This window comes from Protopterus annectens, chromosome 2.part1 (assembly GCF_019279795.1).
Source record: "Protopterus annectens isolate FY-2018-M chromosome 2.part1, PAN1.0, whole genome shotgun sequence".
Lineage (NCBI taxonomy): Eukaryota > Metazoa > Chordata > Ceratodontiformes > Protopteridae > Protopterus > Protopterus annectens.
In genome coordinates this window covers 1,234,081,177-1,234,105,795 of record NC_056729.1, presented here as the reverse complement: position 1 = coordinate 1,234,105,795, position 24,619 = coordinate 1,234,081,177, and the positions used below count along the sequence as shown (strand labels likewise).

General features: G+C 40.1%; 1 protein-coding gene across 1 annotated transcript in view; it reads left to right on the top strand.

Moving 5' to 3' along the window:
• The window catches only part of ITSN2 (intersectin 2), a 3,295,579-nt gene that overhangs the window by 451,434 nt on the left and 2,819,526 nt on the right, over positions 1-24,619 (top strand). The window contains exons 7-8 of the mRNA XM_044063555.1: positions 15,943-16,080; positions 23,956-24,044. Of these exons, the coding sequence (XP_043919490.1) occupies positions 15,943-16,080; positions 23,956-24,044 (227 nt within the window). The remainder of the gene's footprint in view (positions 1-15,942; positions 16,081-23,955; positions 24,045-24,619) is intronic.

Sequence of the window (24,619 nt, the reverse complement as noted above, 5' to 3'; positions counted from 1 at the left end):
AAGCCAGGAGTTCCCCTGCTTTATTTCCTGTGTGAATTCATTAACTCTGGCTTAAAGTGCACTTATATAAAGGTACATCTTTCAGCCATTTCTGTCTGTTTGCCTGTGGATCCTCCTTCATCTTCTCTTTTTCAAGTCAGTTTCTTAAGGGAGTACTCCAGATTAGACCACCAAACAAAAAGACATTTCCACCATGGGATCTAAATTTTCTTTTAGAAAAGCTAACCCAAGATTCCTTTGAACCAGTAGCTAGAGCTTCTCAAATTCTTATCCTGAAATTGTATTTTGCTGGTGGCCTTGACTTCTGCTAAAAGGATTTCTGAGTTAACAGGCCCTTATGTGTATTCAACCTTTCCTACTCTTTCACAAGGATAGGGTGAAATCTGAGAACTTAACTCTCCTTTATATCAAACGTAATCTCCAAATTTACCCTTAATTATTCCACTCCCTGCACTCTATCCTAATCCACAAAATAAAGGAGAAATAATTATTCACTTGTTAGATATACACAGGCAACTCAGATTTTATCTGGGTAGAAATTTAAGAAAAACAAATTAACTTTTTATCTCGTATGAAGAGAAGAAACCAGAAGCCAGTTTCTAAAACTATTTTCAGATGGCTTTCTCTTTCTATTCATTTCTGATATTCTGGTCATGGTGACGACATTCTGAAAATGTAAAGTTCATTCTGCTATGGCAGTTGCTACGTCGGGAGCATTTTAGAAAGATGTGGCTATTGGATAGACCCTGGAAGCAGCTGCTTTTGTTCCTTTTTTCACACATTTACCAAATATTATAAACTGGATGTATTCTCCGGAGCCAGAACTGGATTTGCCAAGGCTGTTCAGCAAGGCACTCTGGATTCTGGATCAACTCCATCCAGGCTTTGGGAATCATCCTGTTTGTGATGAGTACTATAACAATGATCTTAAGAAAACATAGTACAGTTGTGTGGGGAACTTATCATAACAGTAGATGTTCAAATAGTTCATTATTGTGGCACATATACCCTCCCTCCATCTCCCTTGGTACTTATTTTCTGTACCCTGAGTGGGGGTTATCCTTTCCCATTCAGCTGTCTGTTTCTTGCGTTGTATTCTAGTCTAGGACTTTACTTAAAGGGGTAGGCAATAACCTCTTGCCTCAGGAGCAAGAAAGCTCTGTGTTTCTGACATGTCCATGCATCCCTTTTATATTAGCACAGTTGCTCACACTAGGGGCAGATATATGGTGCAAGAGATATAGGAGCCTGCACTTTGTAGACTGGCCTTAAGTATGGGAATCCTAGCAGAAAAGTCTCATTTGTGAGGAATACTGAAACTGATCTATTCAAACATTTACTGTAAGTTGCCCACACAATTATACTTTTTTTTTATCTTATTTTGTGTTGCTTTGTTTACTGAGGCATTTGTAATCACCCTTCAGTATTGTTCTAGTACTTCTGCCCAAGTGCTAGATCGAAAAGTTAAGATGATGGCAACCAACAGAGTAAAAGGATGCTTCCCCTAATCAAAAGTCCTCCGGTTGAGACATTATTACTCTTTTTATGAATGGTGACTTAAAGTGCATCTTTATCACTGGTGTTAACTTGGTGCATGTTTCCCTTTGACATTTTTCTCATATGTACATGTCTCTCTGGGCCTCCTGTTTTTACCCTACATCTCTTAGAATGTGTTTCAGTAGTGCAGATGTATGTACAATGTTTTGTTACTACTACTAGTGGATAAATCTATTAACATTGCTTTAGCCTTTCTTTTTGTGTAGCCAATTTCCAGGCTTTTGTTATAGCTAATATTGCTTCCCTGTAAACACTTATAGTTTTATCGTACCAGATACAATTTATTGGCCTTCATTTCTTTGTGCATAAATTCTACTCTGTTAACTTATTTTAGTCATAGCGCACACTGATAGATTACAAATAAGTTAAAAAAAATAGTGAAAAAAAAAAGATTTCAGATAGTAAAGCAGAGGCAATGAAGAGGGTGCCTCATTTTAATTCATTCTTTTAAGTGAGTAGGTGAGCTGGTCCATCTCTGACCATTTTTAGCAATGACCCAAGCCACAAGGTCTATGATGTATGCATTGTATGCAGACATTTTAGAGTAGCCAAGAAGACTATCAAAAATCCCATTTATGTAAGGTGAAAGGGAACTGGAGTACCAAGTTGCTCAGCGATTAAGATATCTTCACATTTTCAAGGCTCAGAGTTCATTCCTGTCCTCCAGTCATAATCCGTGTGAAATTTGCATGATGTTCATCGTGTTTCAGTGTTGCAGTCATCACTGTAGGGTTCTTCCTGCCGGCAGGCAGCCCTGTGTCGGCCAGAATCCCAAAGTCTGGGTCCGGCATCGGCTGTTCAGTCATGCTCCCTGACATCAGAGTGCCAGGAGTACAAAGCTGCCAGCCGACGCCATGTTCTCCAGTCTTTCTTGCCATATGGTGGAAGCATTTCGCAAGTGCCAGTCGGCTGACTCCTGATATTTTTTCGTGCTTCAGTCAAAAGACTTACTACTTCTTCTCAAAGCTAAGTACCCCGTTGGGGAAACTTTTTTCTTGCTCCAGTCCGATGTCAGAAAAAGTTAATAATTGTTTTTCTTGTGGGAAGCAAATACCTCATAAGGATTTCCACTCTTACTGTATTCCTTGTTTAGGCCCTGACCACGACGTAGCTAGTTGTCGGTTTTGTGCTAGATTTAACCAGCGTGCTATTAAGTGGAGGTACGATTTTGCTTTTCACTACTTTGGCAGGCGATTTAATTACAAAATGTCGCCGGACACGCTTCCGACTACCGGAGTTCACAAACGACGCAAGGATAAGGACAGGCCTTCGAGGTCCAAATCAGATGACGGTTTACAAGTAGAGCCAGCTCCAGGTTTGGCCGTTGTCAGTGAGGCGCTTTCGCAGCCCCTGTCGTCAGCCATTTCAGAACCGATTGCCGAAACGGATTCCCACGAGGAGCCAACTAGGCCTTTGAGTACTCCAGCTGCAGGACCTTCGGACAATGCTCCCTTGGATGGGTCAGGAGCCGCTGCGCAGGTACCGGCTTCCGAGGGGGTTTTCAGGCCTACACAGCTTCTGATAAAGGCAAAGCCAAAGACAAAGGCGAAGACTCCTTCCAAATCAGACACCAGCCCAGGCCTCTTCTGATCCGGGACCCAAATCTCAGAAACAGCTGCTTAAAATGGCGGAGGACGTACTAACCATGATTAGGGGTTCACATCCCCCTCCAGACAAAAGGCCCAGGCAAGAATTGGATTCTGAATCCTCTGATCAGGCATCTATTTCTTCAGTGTCTTCCTCTGAACAGGAATATACTTTCCCTCCTTATGAGGATTCTGATGCTGAGGAATCCATTCCATCAGCTTCTCCCCCTGAGGATTTTTCTTTTGGGGAAACTTTACATGACATGAGGGAACATTTTCACCGGAAAGGACAGGAGTACTCTGAATCTAAGAGAGGGCTTAGGGATTTCCTTCTTCTTTCCCAACATAGACCCCTGGCTATTCCTCCTATTTTGGATATTGTGGATGATGCCTTTTCTGAGGCTAATTTAACTCCTGACTCCTTTCCTCCAGCCCCTGCTAAGCCTGACAGATTTTACAGGGTCCCTGACTCCCACCAGTTCCTTTACAAAAATCCTGCTGCTGATCCAGAAACCATTTCTCAGGGTCCTAAGGGTGTTAAGGCCGCCTCTGCTAAAAACCCTATTCTGACAGATAAGGATTCCCGAGCTTTGGAGAGATGGGGCAAAAAAGTATACACTTCTGCTACTTTATCTGTCAGGGCTTTAAATTGCCAATTTCATATACTAAAATATCAGCAATTCCTGCTGTCTGTTATGAAGCAAAAGCTAGGTACCATTCCTGCATGTGCAGATAATAAGGAATTACACGATTGGATGCATGCTACTGAGCAAGTGGGGAAGCATGGTTTACACTGTGGTTTTGATGCCTTGGAGGCTTCATGCAGGGCGGCTGCCACTGGCACAGTCATTAGAAGGCATGCTTGGTTAAAGGAACAAAATTTACCTGATCAAGTGAAAGCAAAGTTACTGGATGCTCCTATTCAGCATAATGTTTTGTTTGGGTCTAAGGCTGAAGAGGTGATAAAGAAAATGGAGGATAAGGCAAAATCCATGCAAACGGTTAAGGATTTCTTACAAGTTCAGCCCCCTAGATTTAGCAGAAATTGGCCAACTAAAAATTGGTCCTTTCCCAGCTTGGACAGGCCTCAGAGGGGTAGATATAGGCGCTCCAGAGGGAGGGCCCAAGCACAGACCTCTTACAGACCTAGACAGTGGAGTGCTTCCACCCCCAGGGGTGGAGAGGACAGACCTCAGTCTTATAGAAAACAGGTTCAATGACTCCCCCTGCATGGCTCCAGGAAGTTCTCTCCTGGAAGCCCCTCTAGGAGGAAAACTCTCTTTTTCAACAAAATTGGACTTACATAACCCAAGACAAGTGGGTTCTGGATGTAGTTTCAAAAGGTTACAAATTCCACTTTCATACCTTGCCAAGACAAAACGGATGGCCAGACCTACCAAAACACCAATGGGCAGAGGCATTAAACCAGGTGGGTTCCCTCATGGCTATGAGGGCCATAGAACTGGTTCCACAATCAGAGACTGGGCAAGGCTTTTACTCCAGGCTCTTTCTAGTTCCCAGAAAACAAAATTCATGGAGACCTATCCTGGATCTGTCGGTTTTAAATACTTTCCTGGAGATACCAAAGATCAAGATGCTTACTCTGCAGCAGCTCCTGCCAATGTTGAGCAAAAATGTATGGATGGTGACATTGGATTTAAAGGAGGCTTACCTACACATCCCTATCAGACAGGAATGCAGAAAATACCTCGGGTTCAAGGCCGGCTCATCACATTACCAATTCTCTGCGCTGCCCTTTGGCTTGTCTACTGCGCCTAGGGTTTTCACCAAGTGCCTGGCACCAGTAGTAGCTTATTGCAGACTCCAGGGAATTCAAATTTACCCTTATCTGGACGACTGCCTTATTCAAGCAGACAGCAAGGATGTCTTACTCCAGCACCTGGAATTTGTTCAAAATCTACTCAAGTACCTGGGATTTACTGTGAACATAAAAAAGTCAAATTTCACACCCACACAACAGATAACTTTTCTGGGTGCTCTTCTAAACACAACAACTAAGGTGGCATTCCTGACATCCGAAAAACAACTACAGCTGGCTTCAACTTTCAAAACCTTGGCATTAATGTCTCAGCTAACTGCAAGGAAATTCCTGCAGGCTCTGGGTTACATGGCCTCCTGCATCCTTCTCATACCAAATGCAAGACTACATATGAGAAAAATACAATGGTACCTAAAAAGTGTATGGTCCCAGCATTGCCACAGTCTAGACACACAGATTGCTGTCTTGCCAACAAAATGAATTCCATTGGTGGACCATGGCATGTCTTCACAACAAAGGGAAAGCCTTCAGTCTGCCTCCAGCCAGCCAAGTGTTAACCACGGACGCCTCGGATTACGCATGGGGAGCCCACTTGCAGGGGAAAGGCCTGCAAGGTTTTTAGACAGAGGATCAGAACCACCTACATATCAATTTAAGAGAGATGTTGGCTGTACAGAATGCCCTCTTGGCTTGCAGGGATCTTCTACAGCCAGGACAACTACTGATACGGACAGACAACACCACAGTTATGTGGTACATAAACAAGCAAGGGGGTTCACACTCCTACCCCCTTTGCAGACTAGCCATGACTCTATGGAACACAGCTCTAGCTTGCAAAGTGGATCTACAAGGTCAGTTCCTGCCAGGGAAACAAAATATTCTGGCAAGACAGCCTGAGCAGGAACCTGTCAGACCCACACGAGTGGATGCTAGACACACAAATATTCAAGATGATTACAGAAGCCTGGGGCTGCCCGGACATGGATCTATTTGCATCCCCCCTCAACCACCACTTACAGATTTTTTGCACAAGGACATTTCACAAGCTAGCATGGAAAGTGGATGCTCTCTCATTCAGTTGGCGAAACCTCTCAGGGTATGCCTTTCCTCCACTACCTCTTCTTCCACGGGTGTTATTAAAGATCAAACAGGACAAACCCAAGATGATTTTACTGGCCCCAAATTGGCCTCGTCAATTTTGGTACTCAACACTGATGAATCTATCCCAGCAGCTATGACGTCGGGTGAAGTGCGACATCAGCCGAGGCCAGACCCAGACTTTGGAATCCGGCCGACCGATGGGCTGCCTGAGGCAGGACAACCCATATGTTAGGACTGCAGATGCATACCTCTCGGACATCTACATTTATGGTAGGTACAAAACTGTACTTTTCTTATGCAACAAATTCTCAAGGCAAAGCTATTTCAAAACAGACCATTTCTAAATGGATTGCTCATGGAATCAGATTTTGTTACTCTCATCATGGAAAGCAAATCCCAGGAAAAATTAGAACTCACTCTACCTGAGCTGCTGCTACTTCAGCTGCCTTTCTCATGGAAGTACCTACCAAAGATATTTTGGAAGCTGCAACTTGGAGTTCAGTGCATACTTTTTCTAAGCACTATAATCTCCCTCTTTACTCTAAGTCTAGGGCAGGCTTTGCTTCTGCAGTCTTGCAGGGCCTTCTAGCCGCCCCTTCTACTCTATAACCACCACCCTTTATCTCAGCTTTGAGATTCAACCCTACAGTGATGACTACAACAGTGAAACACAATGAACATAGTACAGTTGTGTACACTTACCATAAATGTAGATGTTCGAGTGTCTTCACTGTTGCAGTCTGGGTTACCCACCCTCCTGTCCCCTCTTATACTTTCATTACTGTGGATTCCTACTTCACCCTTCTTCTGAGGTGTATTTGCTACAGAGTATGGGGTTTGTTGTATGTTACATTTTTGTTTTACTATTAGCCTTCACTTTTGGGGCACCTGACATCTGGGGCAAGAAAAACTGGAGAACATGGCGTCGGCTGGCAGCTTTGTACTCCTGGCGCTCTGATGTCAGGGAGCATGACTGAACAGCCGACACCGGACCCAGACTTTGGGATTCTGGCTGACCGAGGGCTGCCTGCTGGCAGGAAGAACCCTACAGTGATGACTGCAACAGTGAAGACACTCGAACATCTACATTTATGGTAAGTGTACACAACTGTACTTTTTGTTCATGTCTGATTTTTTTTTCTAGGTAGTATGCTTTTCTCACATCTTCCAAATGCATACAGGTTGATTAACTACTCTGAGATGTTCAGGTACATAGACATAGTCCATAATGACTGGTTAGGCCATTTATGCCAATTATCAAGTGATTAGAATATTTGGAAGAAAATATTGGGGGTTCGATTTGGCATAAGGGTTAAAGTCTTCACTTCATAAACATAAGATATGGGGTTTGATTCTGACCAGAGGTTATTGGCTAGACTTAAAATGGCCCCGTAGGGCAGTTAGCTTAATATTCACCCATTGACCTATAAAAATATAGGTATGGGAAAGGCATGCTGACTCCTCACAGGTAGTGTCCAAATTTCAGAACTGAACCAATTCTGTAGAGCTTTGAGGCCACTGAGTTAACATGTTACCAGTCAGCAGTAAATGGCAACAGTTTGGCAGCTCTTAATTTAGTCTGTGAGAAAAGGGTGGATGTGAACTTAGAGCCAGAGTCATATATATATATATATATATATATATATATATATATATATATGTATATATATATGTATATATATGTATGTATATATGTATATATATGTATGTATATATGTATATATATATATATATATATATATATATGTATATATATATATCAGCAAAAAAAGGGTAATGAGTGCACCATGAGCTGCAGTCAAAAACAAACTGTCAAATAAATCCAAACGGTCTTCTTGTATATAAAATCCTCGTTTATTGCAAAAAGTAAAACTGCAGCAAGTTGTGAGCGCTTTCGCGTTGTTACCCAACGCTTCATCAGACATAAAGAAAATGCTGAAGCTCTCCTCTTATAAAGCATTAACTGTCATGATGTCATCAATGCTTAAAAAATAATTAAAATTTAAAAGGACATACAAACATAAAAAGCAATATTAAAACATTAACCATCTAAAACAAGGAACATATTTTGCATGAAGTTATCTGTGAGTGTTAGTGCTTCAATGGTCTGGAAGCTAAAAAAGGCTTAAGAGTAAGCCTCTCATTAAGCCCAAATTTGTGGGCTTGTAATTTGACAATCCACTTGCCTTCTCTTTCTTCAATCCTATTCCTTGTGTTGCCAAGTCTCCCATCTGTATGCACCAATTCAAGAACCTGAAATTTGAATATGTGATTGACACCTAACTCAACAGTATGTTTGGCTAGGGCGTTCAAAATATTACTTTTAGATATGGCATAAGCATGCTCTCTAATGCGTTCTCTTAAAGATCTGGTTGTCATACCTACATAGAACTTCCTACATAATAGACAATCAGCTAAATAAACCAAGCTAGTAGACCTACAGTTCGCATGGTGTTTGAACATATAGGTCCTATGTGTTTCAGGATGTATGTATTTGTCAGTGTTAGCCACATATTTGCATTGGTTGCAAGATGAGCAAGCATAAGTGCCACATTGTGTTTTGATGCGCTCTGTAGCATGAGGTTGGTCATAGCATAGTAGCCTATTTAATGAAAGCATATTCCTATAGGCTACACGAGGTGTGCTATCAACTAGGGACCTAATGTCATCATCTATCATAAGAAGATTCCAATGTTTGTTGAAAATCTTCAAAATGTGCTTGTTCTTGTTGGTATAGGGAATCAGAATCCTGTTAGGATTGGGTCTAGATGTTCGTGTGGAATCTAAACATTGAGACTTGTGTCTTTTTATGATTGGTGCGGCTTCGTTGCCTCTCTTGGTGTCACAATCAGAGATGGCTTCATGTACAGAATTCTTATTATAGCCCCTAGATACAAAATGTCTGGCTAATTCTGTTTTTTGTTGTTGGTATGCTGTCTGTGTGGAGGTCAGTTTGGAAGCCCTCAGGGCTTGATTCTTGACAATGTTTTTGTAGATGTGTTGGGGATGCATACTTTCTCTATGTAATAAGTTGTTCCTCCAACAACTCTTCCTGAATAACTCAGTTTCAAAACCGTGTTTGTTCCTTGAAACACTCACATCCAGGAAATCAATGCGCTCATTGGAGTAAGTATAGTCAAAACTCAAGAAGTCAGTTGTAACATTAAGGTAACTAATAAAATCAAATAAATGTTCAACAGTTCCTCCCCAAAGAAGAAACACATCATCTACAAACCTATTGTAGAATATTAATGACTCAAGAAACTCAGAATCATCATTGAACACAAACAACTGCTCCCAATGTGCCAGCACTAAATTGGCGTAAGCGTTGGCACAAGGAGTGCCCATCGCTACACCTTTAACTTGAAGATAATAAGTATTCCCATAGCATAGTACATTGTTTTTGAGAATAATCTCAAGTAAAGACACACATCTATCTACCATAAGTGATGTAAACTTATAATGTGTAAGAATAGCTCTAATGTAATCCAAGCCAATGTCGTTAGGAATTGAGGTGAACAACGATTTAACATCTAAAGTTACCAGTATACACTTGTCTTGAGGTGTAAAAGATTGTTCAAAATCTCCTAAGTTCTCCAAGAAATTAGTGGTGTCCTTCAAAATATGCTTAACCTTTAGAACAACAGGTTTCAAAATCTTATCAAGATAAATAGAGAGGGGCTCAGTGAGCCACCCTCGGCTAGAAACTATCGGTCGTAGTGGTGGATCAATAGCGTTCTTGTGTATTTTGGGTAAGCCCCTAAAAGATGGTACTAGGGGTTTATCAACTAGTAGATAAGAGTATAAATCATTGTCAATTACAGCGGTTAGTAACAAGTCATACAACATAGCATGTACATTCTTAATGAGATTGTTCAAACTATACCTAGGTAGAGGTAAATAAGTCTCACAATCAGACAACATAGCATTCATTTTTTCACAATATACAGAACTATCCATAATAACAATAGCGCCACCTTTGTCTGCTTGTCTAATAGTTATGGATTCATTACCTCTTAGATTATCCAAAGCTTGTTTCTCATCATATGATAAGTTAACAAAGTTAGATCTGGCTTTGTTGTTATAAAGTTTAAATAAATCATCTTCCACAGCTTGTTCAAAAGCATCCAAGAGTGGATGTTGTTGTGGAGCAAAAGTAGATGGCTTCCTAAATAAAGTGTGATCAATAGCAGGCTGTTGTGCCTGCTGGCCATACAACAATTTAAGAGTTAAAGTCCTTGTGAACATCTTTACATCCACAACAATGTCAGTGACATCATTGCTGTGTGAGGGAATGAAGCCTAACCCCCTGTTGAGGAGCGATGATTCAAATGCATTCAAAACGTACTGAGATATATTAACAACTAAGTTGTCAGAGTTCAAAGACTCAGATGGCAAAGCATCAACATTTATTTTCTCGGTCGCCATACCTTTTTTGTGAGCTGCGTGTGGTCCTCTGTGAACTTCCTTTTGTTGGCTTGTGTGGACGGGGACCAAGTTCTCTTTTCTTGTTGTCGGAAGGGTAAAGGAAAAGAAGGGAGACCCTCTCCCAATGCAAACAACTCGTCCTCTGCTGGGATTACAAAGGAATCAATGCACAGCTGTTTGTTGCGCGTTTCACTCACTTTCGGTCTGACAGAATCAACTTTCTCCACATGCGGCAATATATCTGAAACGGAGTCTGTATGTACAAGTGCCTGTGTTGTTACAACGTGAGAATGTTGTGTGGTTGTCTTGTTAGGCTCCTCTGTAACGTTGCTAAACATCTCCGTTGTGACGGTCGTAGTGGGGTCCATGTTGGATGGTTCGTCTCGTGACGTCAACGAAGTAGGAGTGGTAGAGCATGTAGCACGTTGTTCATTCATAACAACAGGATGAATACGCGTATTGTTCAAAGAGTTATTCGTATTGTAAGATCTCATGGCACTATTCTCCTTAGGCCAGGAGAAAACTTGAGATTTACTGAAGTCAACAAAATCTCTTTGTAGCTTGCGTTTTTTATCTCGCAGGCATTTGATGTCAAGCGAAGTTAACATGTTCTTTAGATCCTCAAACACAATGTTGGATTGTTCTGCATTTAATAAACCTACCAACTCTGTATGGATGGTTAAAATGTCCTGTTTCAATTCGGTAATAGAAATATCATAGTGCTCGATCAAAATAAGCAGATAGGAGAAACTGGTATCAATGTTATGTTTCTGCCACTTGGCCAAAAGGGTTGGTTGTGAACCGCCGAAAGTCGGCATTTTAAGGATTCTGAGACCTCGCGGCACCAATTTAAATTTTAAGCAGGCTTCCATATGAAGTTTCTGCCACTGTATGGTGCGGAGTTTATAATATTATAACGAGGATTTTATATACAAGAAGACCGTTTGGATTTATTTGACAGTTTGTTTTTGACTGCAGCTCATGGTGCACTCATTACCCTTTTTTTGCTGATTTGTTGTTTCTGAGGTGAGTGCTTTACCTGGCAGTGAGTTTTTCTTTTATATATATATATATATATATATATATATATATATATATATATATATATATAGATAGATAGATAGATAGATATATTTTATTTTATTTATTTATTTTACATTTGTTAACCGGGGGTGTCTGAGCCGAAAAGGCCCTTTTTCAGCAGAGGCCCGGGGAGAAAAGCTCCACAAAGAAAAATTACAGACACATTTAGTTATTTAGACATAATCAGTACGCACACAAATTACAAGAGACATGTTTTTACAATGGTATGCGGCACAAACATTTACAGTGGAGAGAACAATCAAAAAAGATATTAATTTTAAAAATAAAGGTAAGTAATAGATTTGTGGTGTACAGCTGAACTTTGGAATGTAGGTAGAATACATACATAGTACACAGGTACAGTACATACATTGTAGATTAGCCAGTGTTTGTGAGTAAGATTGAAAAGCTATTATAAATTGCTCTAGATTTAGTATGCATATGTTATCCGCTTTCACTAGCCTGGGGAGCAATCATGGCACTGCCAACTTTGCTTGAGATGTTGCCTGATGAGGTCTTTAAAGGAGGCTTTGGATGATGTGTTTTGAATGCTAGTAGGGACAGAGTTCCATTTTTTAGCCACCGAACTACTATATAGTGCATCTCAAAAGCTATTGTAGCTGTTGGTGACTTCTAGTAGTAGTTTGCTTGATGATCTAAGAGGCCTTTTGGCTGAGTGATGTTGTACTAGGTTTTTGAGGGCAGGACACTTATTGGGGAGGTAATAGATAGAATGACAGAGGCAGAGCTGATTGTAGGTTAGGAGGTTGGGCAGTTCAAGCCAGTGGAGCTGTCTCAAAGCAGTACAGTGATGAGTTCTATATGAGCAATTTGCAGCAAAACGGTCAATTCTGTTATAGCAAGCTTCCATTTTGCTTAGTTCAGTTTTGTTGAGATTAGTCAGAATGGGAGATGCATAGAGTAGGGTGGATAGAAGTTGGGAGCGAGCAATGGCTGATCTTGTGTTGTTGGTAAGAAATGGTTTGATACGGTAGAGTGACCCCAGTTTGGCATGTACTTTTTTAATAGTTAAGTTCAGATGACTATCAAATTTTAGATGGGAGTCTATGGTTATTCCCAATAGCTTAGCCTGTGCCACTGGAGCAATTGGAGTAGCATTTGTGGAGTAGATAGTGAATTATTAGTGTTTTTGTTAGAACTGGTTATAATCATAAGCTGAGTTTTCTTTGGATTGAGGATAAGTTGGGCTTTGGTAAGGTAGTTTTCAACGTCAGAGAATGCTAGTTGAGTTGTTTGCAGGAGGGTGGGAATGTTTTGTGCAGCACAGATTAAGGTAGTGTCATCTGTATACTGAATTATAGATGCATGCTGTGTGGAGGTGTGGAGGTCGTTTGTGAAGACTGTGAATAGTAGTGGTCCTAAGATAGAACCCTGTGGGACTCCTATAGTTATGGGCAGCTGAGGAGAGAGAGAATTTTCCCATTTCACAGCTTGGTACCTGTCAGTTAAGTAGCTTTGGAACCAGGTAAGAGTGGAATTAGATAGATGATATTGGTTTAGTTTGTTTAGCAGGATTTTGTGTGAGACTGTGTCAAATGCTTTGGACATATCCAAAAAAAAGAGTTGACACTTGCAGGCCTTCATTTTTGAGACGGTTTACTGTGTTTGTGAAGCAGAGGAGAGCTGTAGTGGTACTATGGGCAGGTCTGAAACCATGCTGAGTAGGTGACAGGATGTTGCAGTCTAGGAGATAGTTTAGCATCTGGGTATGGATGCATTTTTCTAGGATTTTGGCCAGGGTGGAGAGTAAAGCAATGGGTCTGTAGTTAAGTTCAGTGGAGGTCCCGCCTTTATGTATGGGTGTAACATAGGATATTTTCCAGAGTTTGGGCACATAGTTTTCAACAATTGATCTGTTTATGAGAGTGGAGACTGGGATAGCAATAGCATCTACTGTGAGTTTCAAGAAATAGCTGGGGAGTAGGTCGGCTGCTGTTGATGAGGTTTTTAGTTTGGAGAGCATGCTTTTGATTGAAGTGGTGGAAACTTTTTTGAGGGTAAAGCTAGTATTATTTTTTATTTATTTTTTTTATTTTACATTTGTTGACCGGGCTAGTCCAGCTGGATTTATGTCCATTTTCAGTGGAGGCCCGGGGAGAAAAGCTCCAGAGGTAAAAACAATTTTAAAAATACAAATAATTCATAGTACAAATGTGTTATGCAATGGGAAAAATAAAATGTAATCACTTATATTATAGATCTTAATGAACTAAAAATCTAACTTAGAAAGTGAGGCTTGGGGAGACAAACTCCAGAGGTAAAAACAATTTTACGAATACAAATAATGCATAGTACAAATGTGTTATGCAATGGGAAAAATAAAATGTAATCACATATATTATAGATCTTAATGAACTAAAAAAGCTAACTTAGAAAGTGAGGCCTGGGGAGAAAAACTCCAGAGGTGAAAACGATTTTACAAATACAAATAATGCATAGTACAAATGTGTTATGCAGTGGGAAAAATAATTTGTAATCACCTATATTATAGATCTTAACTAACTAAAAAAAGCTAAATTAGAAAGAGATTTAGATAGAGGTTAACTACTAGCAATACAAAAAGGAAGAAAGGAAGGTAGGAAATATAAATTTTACAAATACAAATAATGCATAGTACAAATGTGTTATACAATGGAAAAAATAATATGTAATCATCTATATTATAGATCTTAACTTAACTAAAAAAAGCTAAATTAGAAGGAGATTTAGAGAGAGGTTAACTACTAGCAATACAGAAAGGAAGGTAGGAAATATTAGAGTGAATCAAGTAATATTTACAAAGAAAAGGGATATTTTGTCAAGTGAAGAGTTGAGGTAAATGGGGGGGGGTCCAAGTGGCTAAGTAAGGTGCAAACAAGTTAGTCTGGGTTGGTACAAGAGCAAAGCCAGAAATTATTAAGATGTCTTAATAGTTGTTTCTTAAAGAGTGAAAGAGTGGGCAAAATTAGAGTTATTTGTGTTGGGGGGGATAGTGAGGAAGGAACTGTCCTGTGATACTAAGGATAGAATTGAGTTCACAAAGTGGGAATTGAATTGTGTTTCGATGGGAACTTTAGTGTCATGGGTGGTTGGTTTGGGGTAGCCTTTTGGGTGGATTTTAGTAGCTGGTTTACATTTTGCCAAAATTTTTGCGGGTTGTGTTGGTATTTAGTTTGTAATGTTGTATAATAGGATTTTTTGTCCAGCCTAATGCATTTTTTTGCACGGTTGCGCAGTTCTTGGTACTTAGTTAGGCTTTGTGTTTCTTTGTTTTTTTGATAGTAATGCCAGGCAGTGTCTCTGGACTTGAGGATTTGTTTGGTTTCTTTACTGAGCCAGGGGTTTGTAGAGGTTCTAACCTTGATTTTGCGCAATGGAGCGACAGTGTCTAGGTGTTGTAGAAATGTTTTGTTGAAATATGCTACAGCCTGGTCAAGTGGGAGGGTTTTTAGGGGGGGTCCAGTCACAGTTACACAGTAAAGTGTTGAGGACCTCAGGAGAGAATTTTTTGTGTTTCTAGTGGATATATAGTTAGTGGTTTTGCATATGCTTGTTCTACTATGTATAAAGTATATTATGTTGTGGTCACTTAAGGTGTCTGGGAGACTGCCTGTGTGAGGGTACAATGTGGGGTTGCTAGTTGGGACCCAGTCAAGGATGGATATATATAGATATATATATATATATATATATATATATATATATATGTGTGTGTGTGTATAAAATACACACACACTAACATATGTACATAACACACATATACACATGTATATAATATATTGTGTTTCTTCATTCTTCTGATTATCTAGCCATCTTTTCTGTCTACTTAGTTTGCCTATTCTTTCCCATGGGTGAAAGCACTGTGACGCATGTTCATTTTTTCTATGAGGGTGAGGGCCATATGTACCAGGGGTGGTGCCTGGTGCCATTCACCCGGAGTAATTGGATGTCTTTCTAAACCTAATACCCTCCTATTGGTAACATGTCAGGGCTCCCCAGTTTCTGCTTGAGGATGCATGCATGCATGCATGCATGCTACAACACATGCTAGCCTTGTGCTCTCCTGCACACTTCTCTGCAGTGTGATTTTGCTTGGCTCTGACGGTAGATGATTCATCTAAGTCATGTAGATGTTGCTAATGGAGTGAAACAAAGCTGTCTTGCTCCCTCCCAATATCGGTAGGCTGTTATTGGCTGCTTGTTCCCTTCCTCCCCTGCTTGGCTCCTCTAGTACTTGTGCCTATAATTGAACAGTGGTTGTCTGGGTCATAAAACTGTGTCACTATACCACAGGGCCAGACTGTATTATTTTGTAGTTTAGCATAATATGAAATGTGTTAGTGTTAATAAAGTAATGACGGTTTACATTCTTCTGGATAAAGACTTGCTTCTTTTTTTATGTTTCAGGAACTTGGCTGATATTGATAGAGATGGAAAATTAAAAGCTGATGAGTTTATATTAGCCATGCACTTAACTGACATGGCCAGGTCTGGACAACCTCTTCCACTGGTTCTGCCACCTGAGTTGGTGCCTCCATCTTTTAGGTATGTATCATTTAGCTCTGTTGCTGTCTTGAAAGTTTTTTTTTTTTTTTTAGAAATATTTACTTTGATTATTATTGATCATCACAGGGATCACTGGTGCAGTAGTATTACTTGTCTATAGGATTTGACAGTGGTTCATATCCAGTGTGTGTTCATGCTCTGCAAGTGTGGCTTCTTGTGAGCATATAATGAGGAGACGACTTTGCCATTTTTCATTTCGTTTGCTATGAAGAAGTAATTAGCCATGAGATTGCTGTTTGGGTCATTTTTAGTTGACTTAAGAATGAAAAATACCTGATTTAAGAACTTTTTGATGGGTTTATTGCTGTTGATCTCATTGGATCTGCTGAAGGAGTATTCAGGAGATTGGAGAGGAAGGGCAAAATGATGCAGGCAGTCAAACACTTTTCTTCCCAAGCTCCTAAATTTCAGCAGGAACTACCCACCAAGAACTTAGCCCTCAAGTCCTAAACAAGACAAGGACAGTAAGATACAACCAGTGAAATTCTTTCTAGTCCCTTTAGTTTTACATATAGCTCAGGAATATTTTTATCAGCCAGAGAAGATGTGCATGATTAATAAAAAGTTGCAGGAATGTATTTAGGAGGGGAAGAGGGAAAGAGTGAAACAAGATAGGCTGACCTTTTCCCTAAAAACATATTAATTTAGAATTATGTGATTTGAAGTAATGCATACATGAGCCTTGACTGAGTAGCTATGAAGTAACACAGACCGAATGTTGTACATTAAAGTGGAAACGGGTGGTGATGAAATGGGGATTCGAGAAAGAAGGAAAGAGTAGAATTTTGGATGCTAGCCCTTACAGAAAATAGCAGCCGTATAGGATGTTAGTCATAAAATAATAGAAAGTATTTTAAAAGCTAAGCCATCACAGGAATGTATATAGGTAATTTTACCAATAAGAATAGCTTCAAACAGGAGAGGAAAAAATGCCCAAGAGAAGGAAATAGCCAAGAGGGGGATGGAATTTACTGGAGAAAATTAACAAAGGAACCCTAGCATTGGCAGCGGCTAACTAGAGAGGGAAAGGTAATAGAATGGGATGAGACCAAGCAGAAGTTAAGACTGCAAGTTAGAGACATTCTTCCCTAGCAGGGATTGATCAGAGTACAGGCTGGAAGAAAAGGAGGCGAGTGTTCTAAGTGAAAGACCATCTCTTGTTGAGTTTTTAGTTGAGTCTAGAGTAGATGCTGCTTTAAAAAAAAAGGACGATTAGTTGTGCATATAAAATATTAGTTGATAACTGTAAGAATCGAACAAAGGAGGTTAGAAAAGCTTGGAAGAGAAACTGAAAATGCATTTTACAAAGGAACAATGGTAAGGAACAATGGTAGGACGTATCAGAGTCCCAGGAATGCAACAAAGTCCTGAAGGTTTATGATTTTTTTTATTAGAAGTGTTTGCATAGGCATTTTTGCACCTAAGCAAACTTCAGAGAGAGAATTTTTCTTCTGGTAAATGGCAGATGCTGGATTTGGGATAGAAGGGGGGGGTACTTGAGAACTAACAGGTTGATGGATTGTAAGAATTCCCTATGGAGTACTTTATCAGAAATGTTGGTGGAGCGTTGCAACTAAGGAAATTAATCTTTTGAGCTGGGACATAGAATCTGAATTGCCTAGACTGGGTAAGGCCTTAAGTTTAATGCTGTGGGTTGCCAAAAAAGTGCAATTACTACAAAATGGAAATCAAAATCTGAACGACTGTAATTGAAGTACTGAATATTTTAAGGGAGTCAAAAGACCTGGAGTTGAGTTCTTTAGAAAAGGGAAGAAGCATGTACATAGAAATAAATGGAATTTGTAGGAATATAAATGCAGAATAATGTTCAGTAAAGAGGTGTGACATTCATGGGCAATTTGTTACGTTAGAATGCATAACTGTATGAAAGTAACAAGGAAAAATATTACTATGGTTTGTTTTATTTTCGATTAATGTTGGTGTACCTATGTTATTGTTTAAAACATAATTTAATAAAAGGATGTTTAAAACAAAATTCAAATGCTGGCTTTGTAAACTGTCATGTAGAACATTCCTGGTCTGTCTAATTCTCAAAGATGTATATCCATACATTCCAGTTCACAAAAAACACAAATGTTTCTTAAGATTCTTTGCCTTGGGACTACACTTCATTTACATGTTTACCCTTTGATTTCTGCACCACCCTAAATAGAGTCTTCAAGTGTCTTGCTCCAGACATAGTGTTTTGCTGCCTGTAAGCCATTCACACACAACCTGTGTTGGATGTTGAGATGAGGCACTCTTGCCTTTGTTTGAGAAGCAAAACTGAGGAAATGCTCAAGTCCCACTCAGAATGCCACTTGTCATTCTACCAGAGCTGTGGCCACTTTAGAGGCCTTCTAAAAAGGTGTAGATTCTAGATATATTCCTAAAGCAACTATTTGGTCTTTAGTGTACATTCACTAAACACTGCAAACTTGACTCAATTTCCAGAGCTAGCTATATTCTCCAGGGAATCCTAGACTCTAACCCAGGGGTGTCCAACCTTTTCAGTTGCAAGGGCCGCATTGAGTCAACAGAAATGGTCTGAGGGCAAGTGAGGACCAAAAAAAAAAAAAAAAAAAAAAAGGTCTCTCACATAAACTGAAGTGAAGAGCAAAAAAAAAAAAAAAAAGGTCAAACACATCCAGCAAGACACAAATATGCAGAGCTGTTGTTGAAGGCTGCAACAATAATGAAAGCTGGTGCGACCAAATAAGCACAGTACTTTATTTTTATACAGTGTGACAGCTGCACTAAACTAAGAATACAAAAGATGATAAAATTTGTAGTCAAGAAACTCGACAAACGCAGTTCTACACTTTGAGTAAAGCGTCAAGGGATAAAACAAATTTCAGACCATCTCGCAGCGTTGCAGGGAGGACACATACTTAGGCAGACAGTCACATTTTGAAACCGGTTCCTTTTATTTATTATTTTTACAGCTTTTGGTTTTGACAAGAAATTTTTGCCACTGGAGTGTATTAAAAAAGCGAGTGGAATCAGGAGACGCACTTCGATTGATGGATCTGAGAATTGTCTGGTTCCAGCCAGAACAGCTTGGACTTTCCACAATCTTGTGGTTGCAAATTTGGGAAACTACGCAAGGGCTGAGACATCTGTACTTTAATAATAACTGTAATATTAACACAAGAAGCAGCACCACCATCACAGACTTTGGTGGTAGCCCGGAGAGGATGGACCAGAAATCATCCGGCGGCCAAGGACCAAGATGCCAAATAGTAGGGGTCCCAGAACAGATTCATGTAGAACACCACTAATGACAGGTCTGCTGTCAGAGGTGGTGGTGCATATTTTGACCATGTGGGTCCTATTGGTGAGCTAGTTGGCCACTCATCTGACGAGACAGGGATTTACGTCAAGTTGAGTTCACTTTTTGATGATATCTGAGTGGGGCATTATGTCAAAGACCTTGGCCAAGTCAAGGTAAAGCTGTATGTACTGAATTTCCCTCATCCACGGCCTTGGTGACAATCTCAAAGAAGTCAACCAGGTTCAACCTGAACCTGAAAACTAGTCTTTTTGATACAACCAGGTTCAACAGGCAAGATCTTCCCCTTATGAATCTGAAATGGGTGGGGTCAAGTGCTTGGAGATTGCTATGTCCTTGTTTATGCGATCCATAATCATATGCTCCATGGCTTTACAGATCAGACTTGTTTAGTGGCTAGACTAGAGTGACATAACAGGTGGACTGTAGAGCATATCAGGCAGAAAGAAGAGAAATTCTGGTGAATTATCAACAGCAGAGATCTCTACTGATAGAAAACTGGCTGTTTTTGAAGGGACACCACAATACTCAACTATTCCAAGTCTGTTTATCGGAAAGTGAAAACATCACCATTTATAAGCCTGTGTTCATTACCTCTCAAATTAATGCGTTGGGAATCAAACCAAGACCCCAGTGCCATCAAGTGGTTAGGGGTTTACACAAAACTGAACAAAGCAATTCCGGAAATTTGTAAATGATTTTAGATCATGCTAATTTCAAAAATGTGTAATAGATGCTCTTCACTAAATGCACACTACAAATGAACATACCCCCTCATTCAACACAATATAACAAGGTTAGTGATTTATCAGACATATCACCTCAGAGCCATATTCACAATTAACCAAACCCACATGATTATCATTTTACTGCACAAAGCCACATACTGGACTTAACATCCACAAAAGTCTTCACTGTTATATAATCACTAGCTCATAGGATTCACAATCCATAAACAATTCAATCACTTAACAAGAAAAAAAACAAACAGCCCCCCCCCCCCAAAAAAAAAAAAAACCTCAGTCAGTCCCACTGCTGACTTCTGCCATGCTAATATGTTTAAGTATTGAATGGTTGATATGCAATTTACACAATACCATTTCTGGCAAAAAATTATATTATCTGGAACGCCAAGGACTGTCATTCCCGACAAGATGCAGCAACCCAGCACTATTTTTCCTTAACTGAGAAGAGAGAAAGACCCTTTAAATTGGGGTGTGGAGGACCTTTGCCCACTATGATAAATACATCCCAACACCTCCAAAAACAGATATCTGATTTAAATCTGCACTGCAAGTGCCAAATATATGACGTGAGCAGGGAGTATGGCCTTTGATCCACACCACTGAGATTAATGTGTCTGAGGTGTTATTAGCCTTACAGTAAATTTGCACTTCGACCTTGGGTAAGAGTCCACATTCAAGACTTATGATGTACTGTGAAGATCAGAGTTTTAATACTGGGCTCCTCTGGACTTCACCACCTTAGATTGATCCTACTATTTCAGCACACCAAAATGAGATGAAAAATGGGTCCGCTGAAGTGGAATCAAAAGTTAGTGCAGGACAGGACCAAGACGTATTGTGATAACAGCCTTAAAAAATACCTGTATTCAATACTTTGCATCAGCTTAAGATCTGGGGTAGCAGCTGGGGCAGCTTACCTGCAGATCAGACTAGGTAAGGATCAGAAGTCCACCAGCACTTCACCAGTATTACTTCTTTATTACAAATAGCGATCTGGTACCTCGGCCTTTGAAAGGCCGAGGTACCAGATCGCTATTTGTAATGAAGTAATACTGGTGAAGTGCTCGTACATTTCAGTTTTTTTTAAATAATGTACTACTAAAGGCCGAGTTACCATATCGCTATTTGTAATAAAGAAGTAATACTGGTGAAATGCTCATACATTTCAGCTTTTTTTAAAATAATGTAAATAATGTAAGTAGTACATTATTTAAAAAAAGCTGAAATGTACGAGCACTTCACCAGTATTACTTCTTTATTACAAATAGCGATCTGGTACCTCGGCCTTTAGTAGTACATTATTTAAAAAAACTGAAATGTACGAGCACTTCACCAATATTACTTATTTACTACAAATAGTGATGTGGTACCTCGGCCTTTCAAAGGCTGAGGTACCAGATCGCTATTTGTAATAAAGAAGTAATAATGGTGAAGTGCTTGTACATTTCAGTTTTTTTAAATAATCTACTACTACATAATTAGCTTAACTGTTAATGCAGTCAGGAGATGGTGTAGTAGTAGTAGTCATTGTAAATGAAAAATCCCCCTCTCTCTCTCAACTTTTCTTCAGCACGATTGTCAACTCCTCTTCCTTCACCTCTTTTTTGCTGCGAATGCATCTATCTGCGCGAAAAACGGAAGGGTGCTTTTGGCGCATGCGCACACCACCTAAAGGACGCAGGCATGAAAAAAAAAACGGGAAAAAAATTACAATTTTAACTTAAATGGTCGCGGGCCGCATAGAAGAGCTCTGAGGGCCGCGGGTTGGACAGTACTGCTCTAACCCTTCAACACCCCCCCCCCGATCTTTGGCTGTTGTCCCATATAGTTGTGGCTACTGCACAAGTAATCCTGTGAAGAGCAAAGTATAGTTATGTTAGTTTACTTGTCATAACAGTAGGTGTTCAAATAGATCACTGTTTCAGTACTAGCACCTTATCTCCATCCCCCATTTTTGTGCACCTTCCCTTGTTAGGGTGGAGTACCTTTTATTTTCCTGTTACTTTTCTGACACCACACGCCTTGTTTAGACCTTTGGGCTTCAGCCACCCTATTGGATTCAAGAAAGCTCTGAGTTATGGCACACCTGTTACACCCTTCTTATATTATCACATAATCTCGTACTAAGAGCAGTTGTATGGTGTGCAAGGAAAGTCTCTGAAGCTTTGTAGACTGGTCAGATGGGTCTATATTAGATTTTCGAAAATTTCGTAGAGCGAATCAGTATAGGTCAACACCTAGGGATCAATCTATGAAATAATCGAAAATCTAAAAAAATAAAAATAAAAACACAGAAACATAAAGTAAAGGGTGTAGGCAGGGGGGCAAGCCCCCCTGCGCTCACCACACCCCTGCTACTTAAATATACCAACTCCGAGATTGCACTTCAGTGCAATACAGTGCGGAAACGGAAGATTCCTGTTTCCTAGACTGTAGCGCGATCTCGGAGTTGGTATATTTAAGTAGAGGGGGATGTGGGGGTTGCAGGGGGGCTTGCCCTACACCCTTTACTTTGTTTCTGTGTTTTTATTTATTTTTTTATATTTTCGATTATTTCGCAGATTGATCACTAGGTGTCGTCCTATAGTGATTCGCTCTACGAAATTTTCGAAAATCTATTAGACCCTGGCCAGATGTCCTGCTTCCTTAGCAGTATACTTCCATGGAGCTGTAGCTACTGCAACAGTGACCTGTTCAAACATTTGTTGCTGTAGTAAGTAAACTTGCACAACTGTACTTTTTGCCATGCAGTTGTGTTAATTGTCATGTTTTAGTTACAGAATGACTGCTTCTTTACAATCATAATTCATATACACTTTAAATAAACACAGCACAGGGTGTCAATGTGAAAGCTGTCATGTTTTTAGAATTCTTTATTTGATGCATGACTACTATATTCATCAACGTGTCCAGTTAGATACAGTTGTGGAGTCTGCACTGAAGCATCCCTTCATTGCTTATGGCAACCTAATAGTCTGAATGCAGAGTTCAGTTTGGCAAAGCCATACAAGTTGCACTAATGTTGCAATAGGAGTAAACTACTAAAATTGGTAAGGATTGAAAGTGTTTTCTACTGTAGTGCACCAGTTTTCTAAATTATTGCCATCGACCCAATCAGAGTGATTATTTTATTCCGTTTTTTTTTTTTTTTCCAGCTTCTCTTCCGTCTGGCTGTGGTCAGCCTTCAGCTCTTTTCTCAGTTGCCACAGCAGCCCAACTCTAGGTTCCCCAATGGCTCCTTACCAGGTTACAGTTGGATGCATCCTTTTGCTTTGTGTGTCTCTTGATTCCTCAGTATGTCAGCTTCATAGTACCTTGAAAGCAAGGGCTGTGGTGAGGAGTTGCAGAATAGGGCAGTTAGAGCCTTTGTGAGCACAAAGACCAGTCGATGTCCTTGTGTTTAAGAGTAAAGTGTACAGCAAATTTACTGTGTTGATGCTGCTCCCTCCATAATAACTGGCTGCATCTGAGGCTCCTGATCCCCACCATGAGGTGTGCAGGCCATGGTTTCCATTTGCACCCTCTTCCTTTGATAGAAGAGGTGGCCATGGTTTCCCACTGCACCCTCTCCCTATGGAAGAAGAGGTGGCCATCAACCATTTCATCCTGTCATTCCAACTAGCTGTACAAGTGCCCTGAGCTCATTCCTGACTCACGTCGCCAGCAGAGTAGAAGTACTACATGCCACTTTGCCATTGGGTCAGCGTGCACAGTAAGGGAAATTACTGGAATAAATGTATAGTTGTGTTTATATTTTTATTTTGGAAAAAATGTTAATTGCAGAGCTAATTTTTTATGATATCATTTGTTTTGTAGGAGTGGAAAAGGATGTGATCCCATTAATGGAACTTTGCCTTTTTACCATGGCAATGATGAAGAGAAAGAACTGCAGAAGAAAATACCAGGTGAATTTTGCATTACTCATTGTAAACATGTTAAGAAAATGGAACAACATGTTCTGACTTGGGCAACCGTTTTATTCATTTATTGAATATTAATTCTGTTTGACATGTCAGCATTGTATGTTTTACCGGACCCAGATATAGCTCCTATAATTCAGCCTCAATGGAGCTCAGTAGTATCCCAGGTTGCCGCCTAAATAGCCCAGAACATGACCTATCAGGACTACTTGAGTCATTTTTCAACTACAGCCTCAAAATAGGCTATGAACCAAAAGCGAATGGAGGACAGAAACATATATCCCCCTTATCAAGGGCAGACCATCAACTGACCGTGGAAACTACCGACCAGATGTTCTTCGTATTTCACTCTTGCAGTCATCACACTTGAGTTATCTGCCTGCAGGTAGCCCTCAGTTGTCCCGAATACCAGAGTCTTGGGATTTCTGCGTTGGATTTTGTCGCTTCTTCCATGACATCAGATTGTCAGGGGTATAAAACATGCAGCTGACGCCATTACATCAGTCTTTCTTGTCGTGAAGGAGCCTGAAGCAGAAGCAGTTCACAAGTGCCGGTTGGCC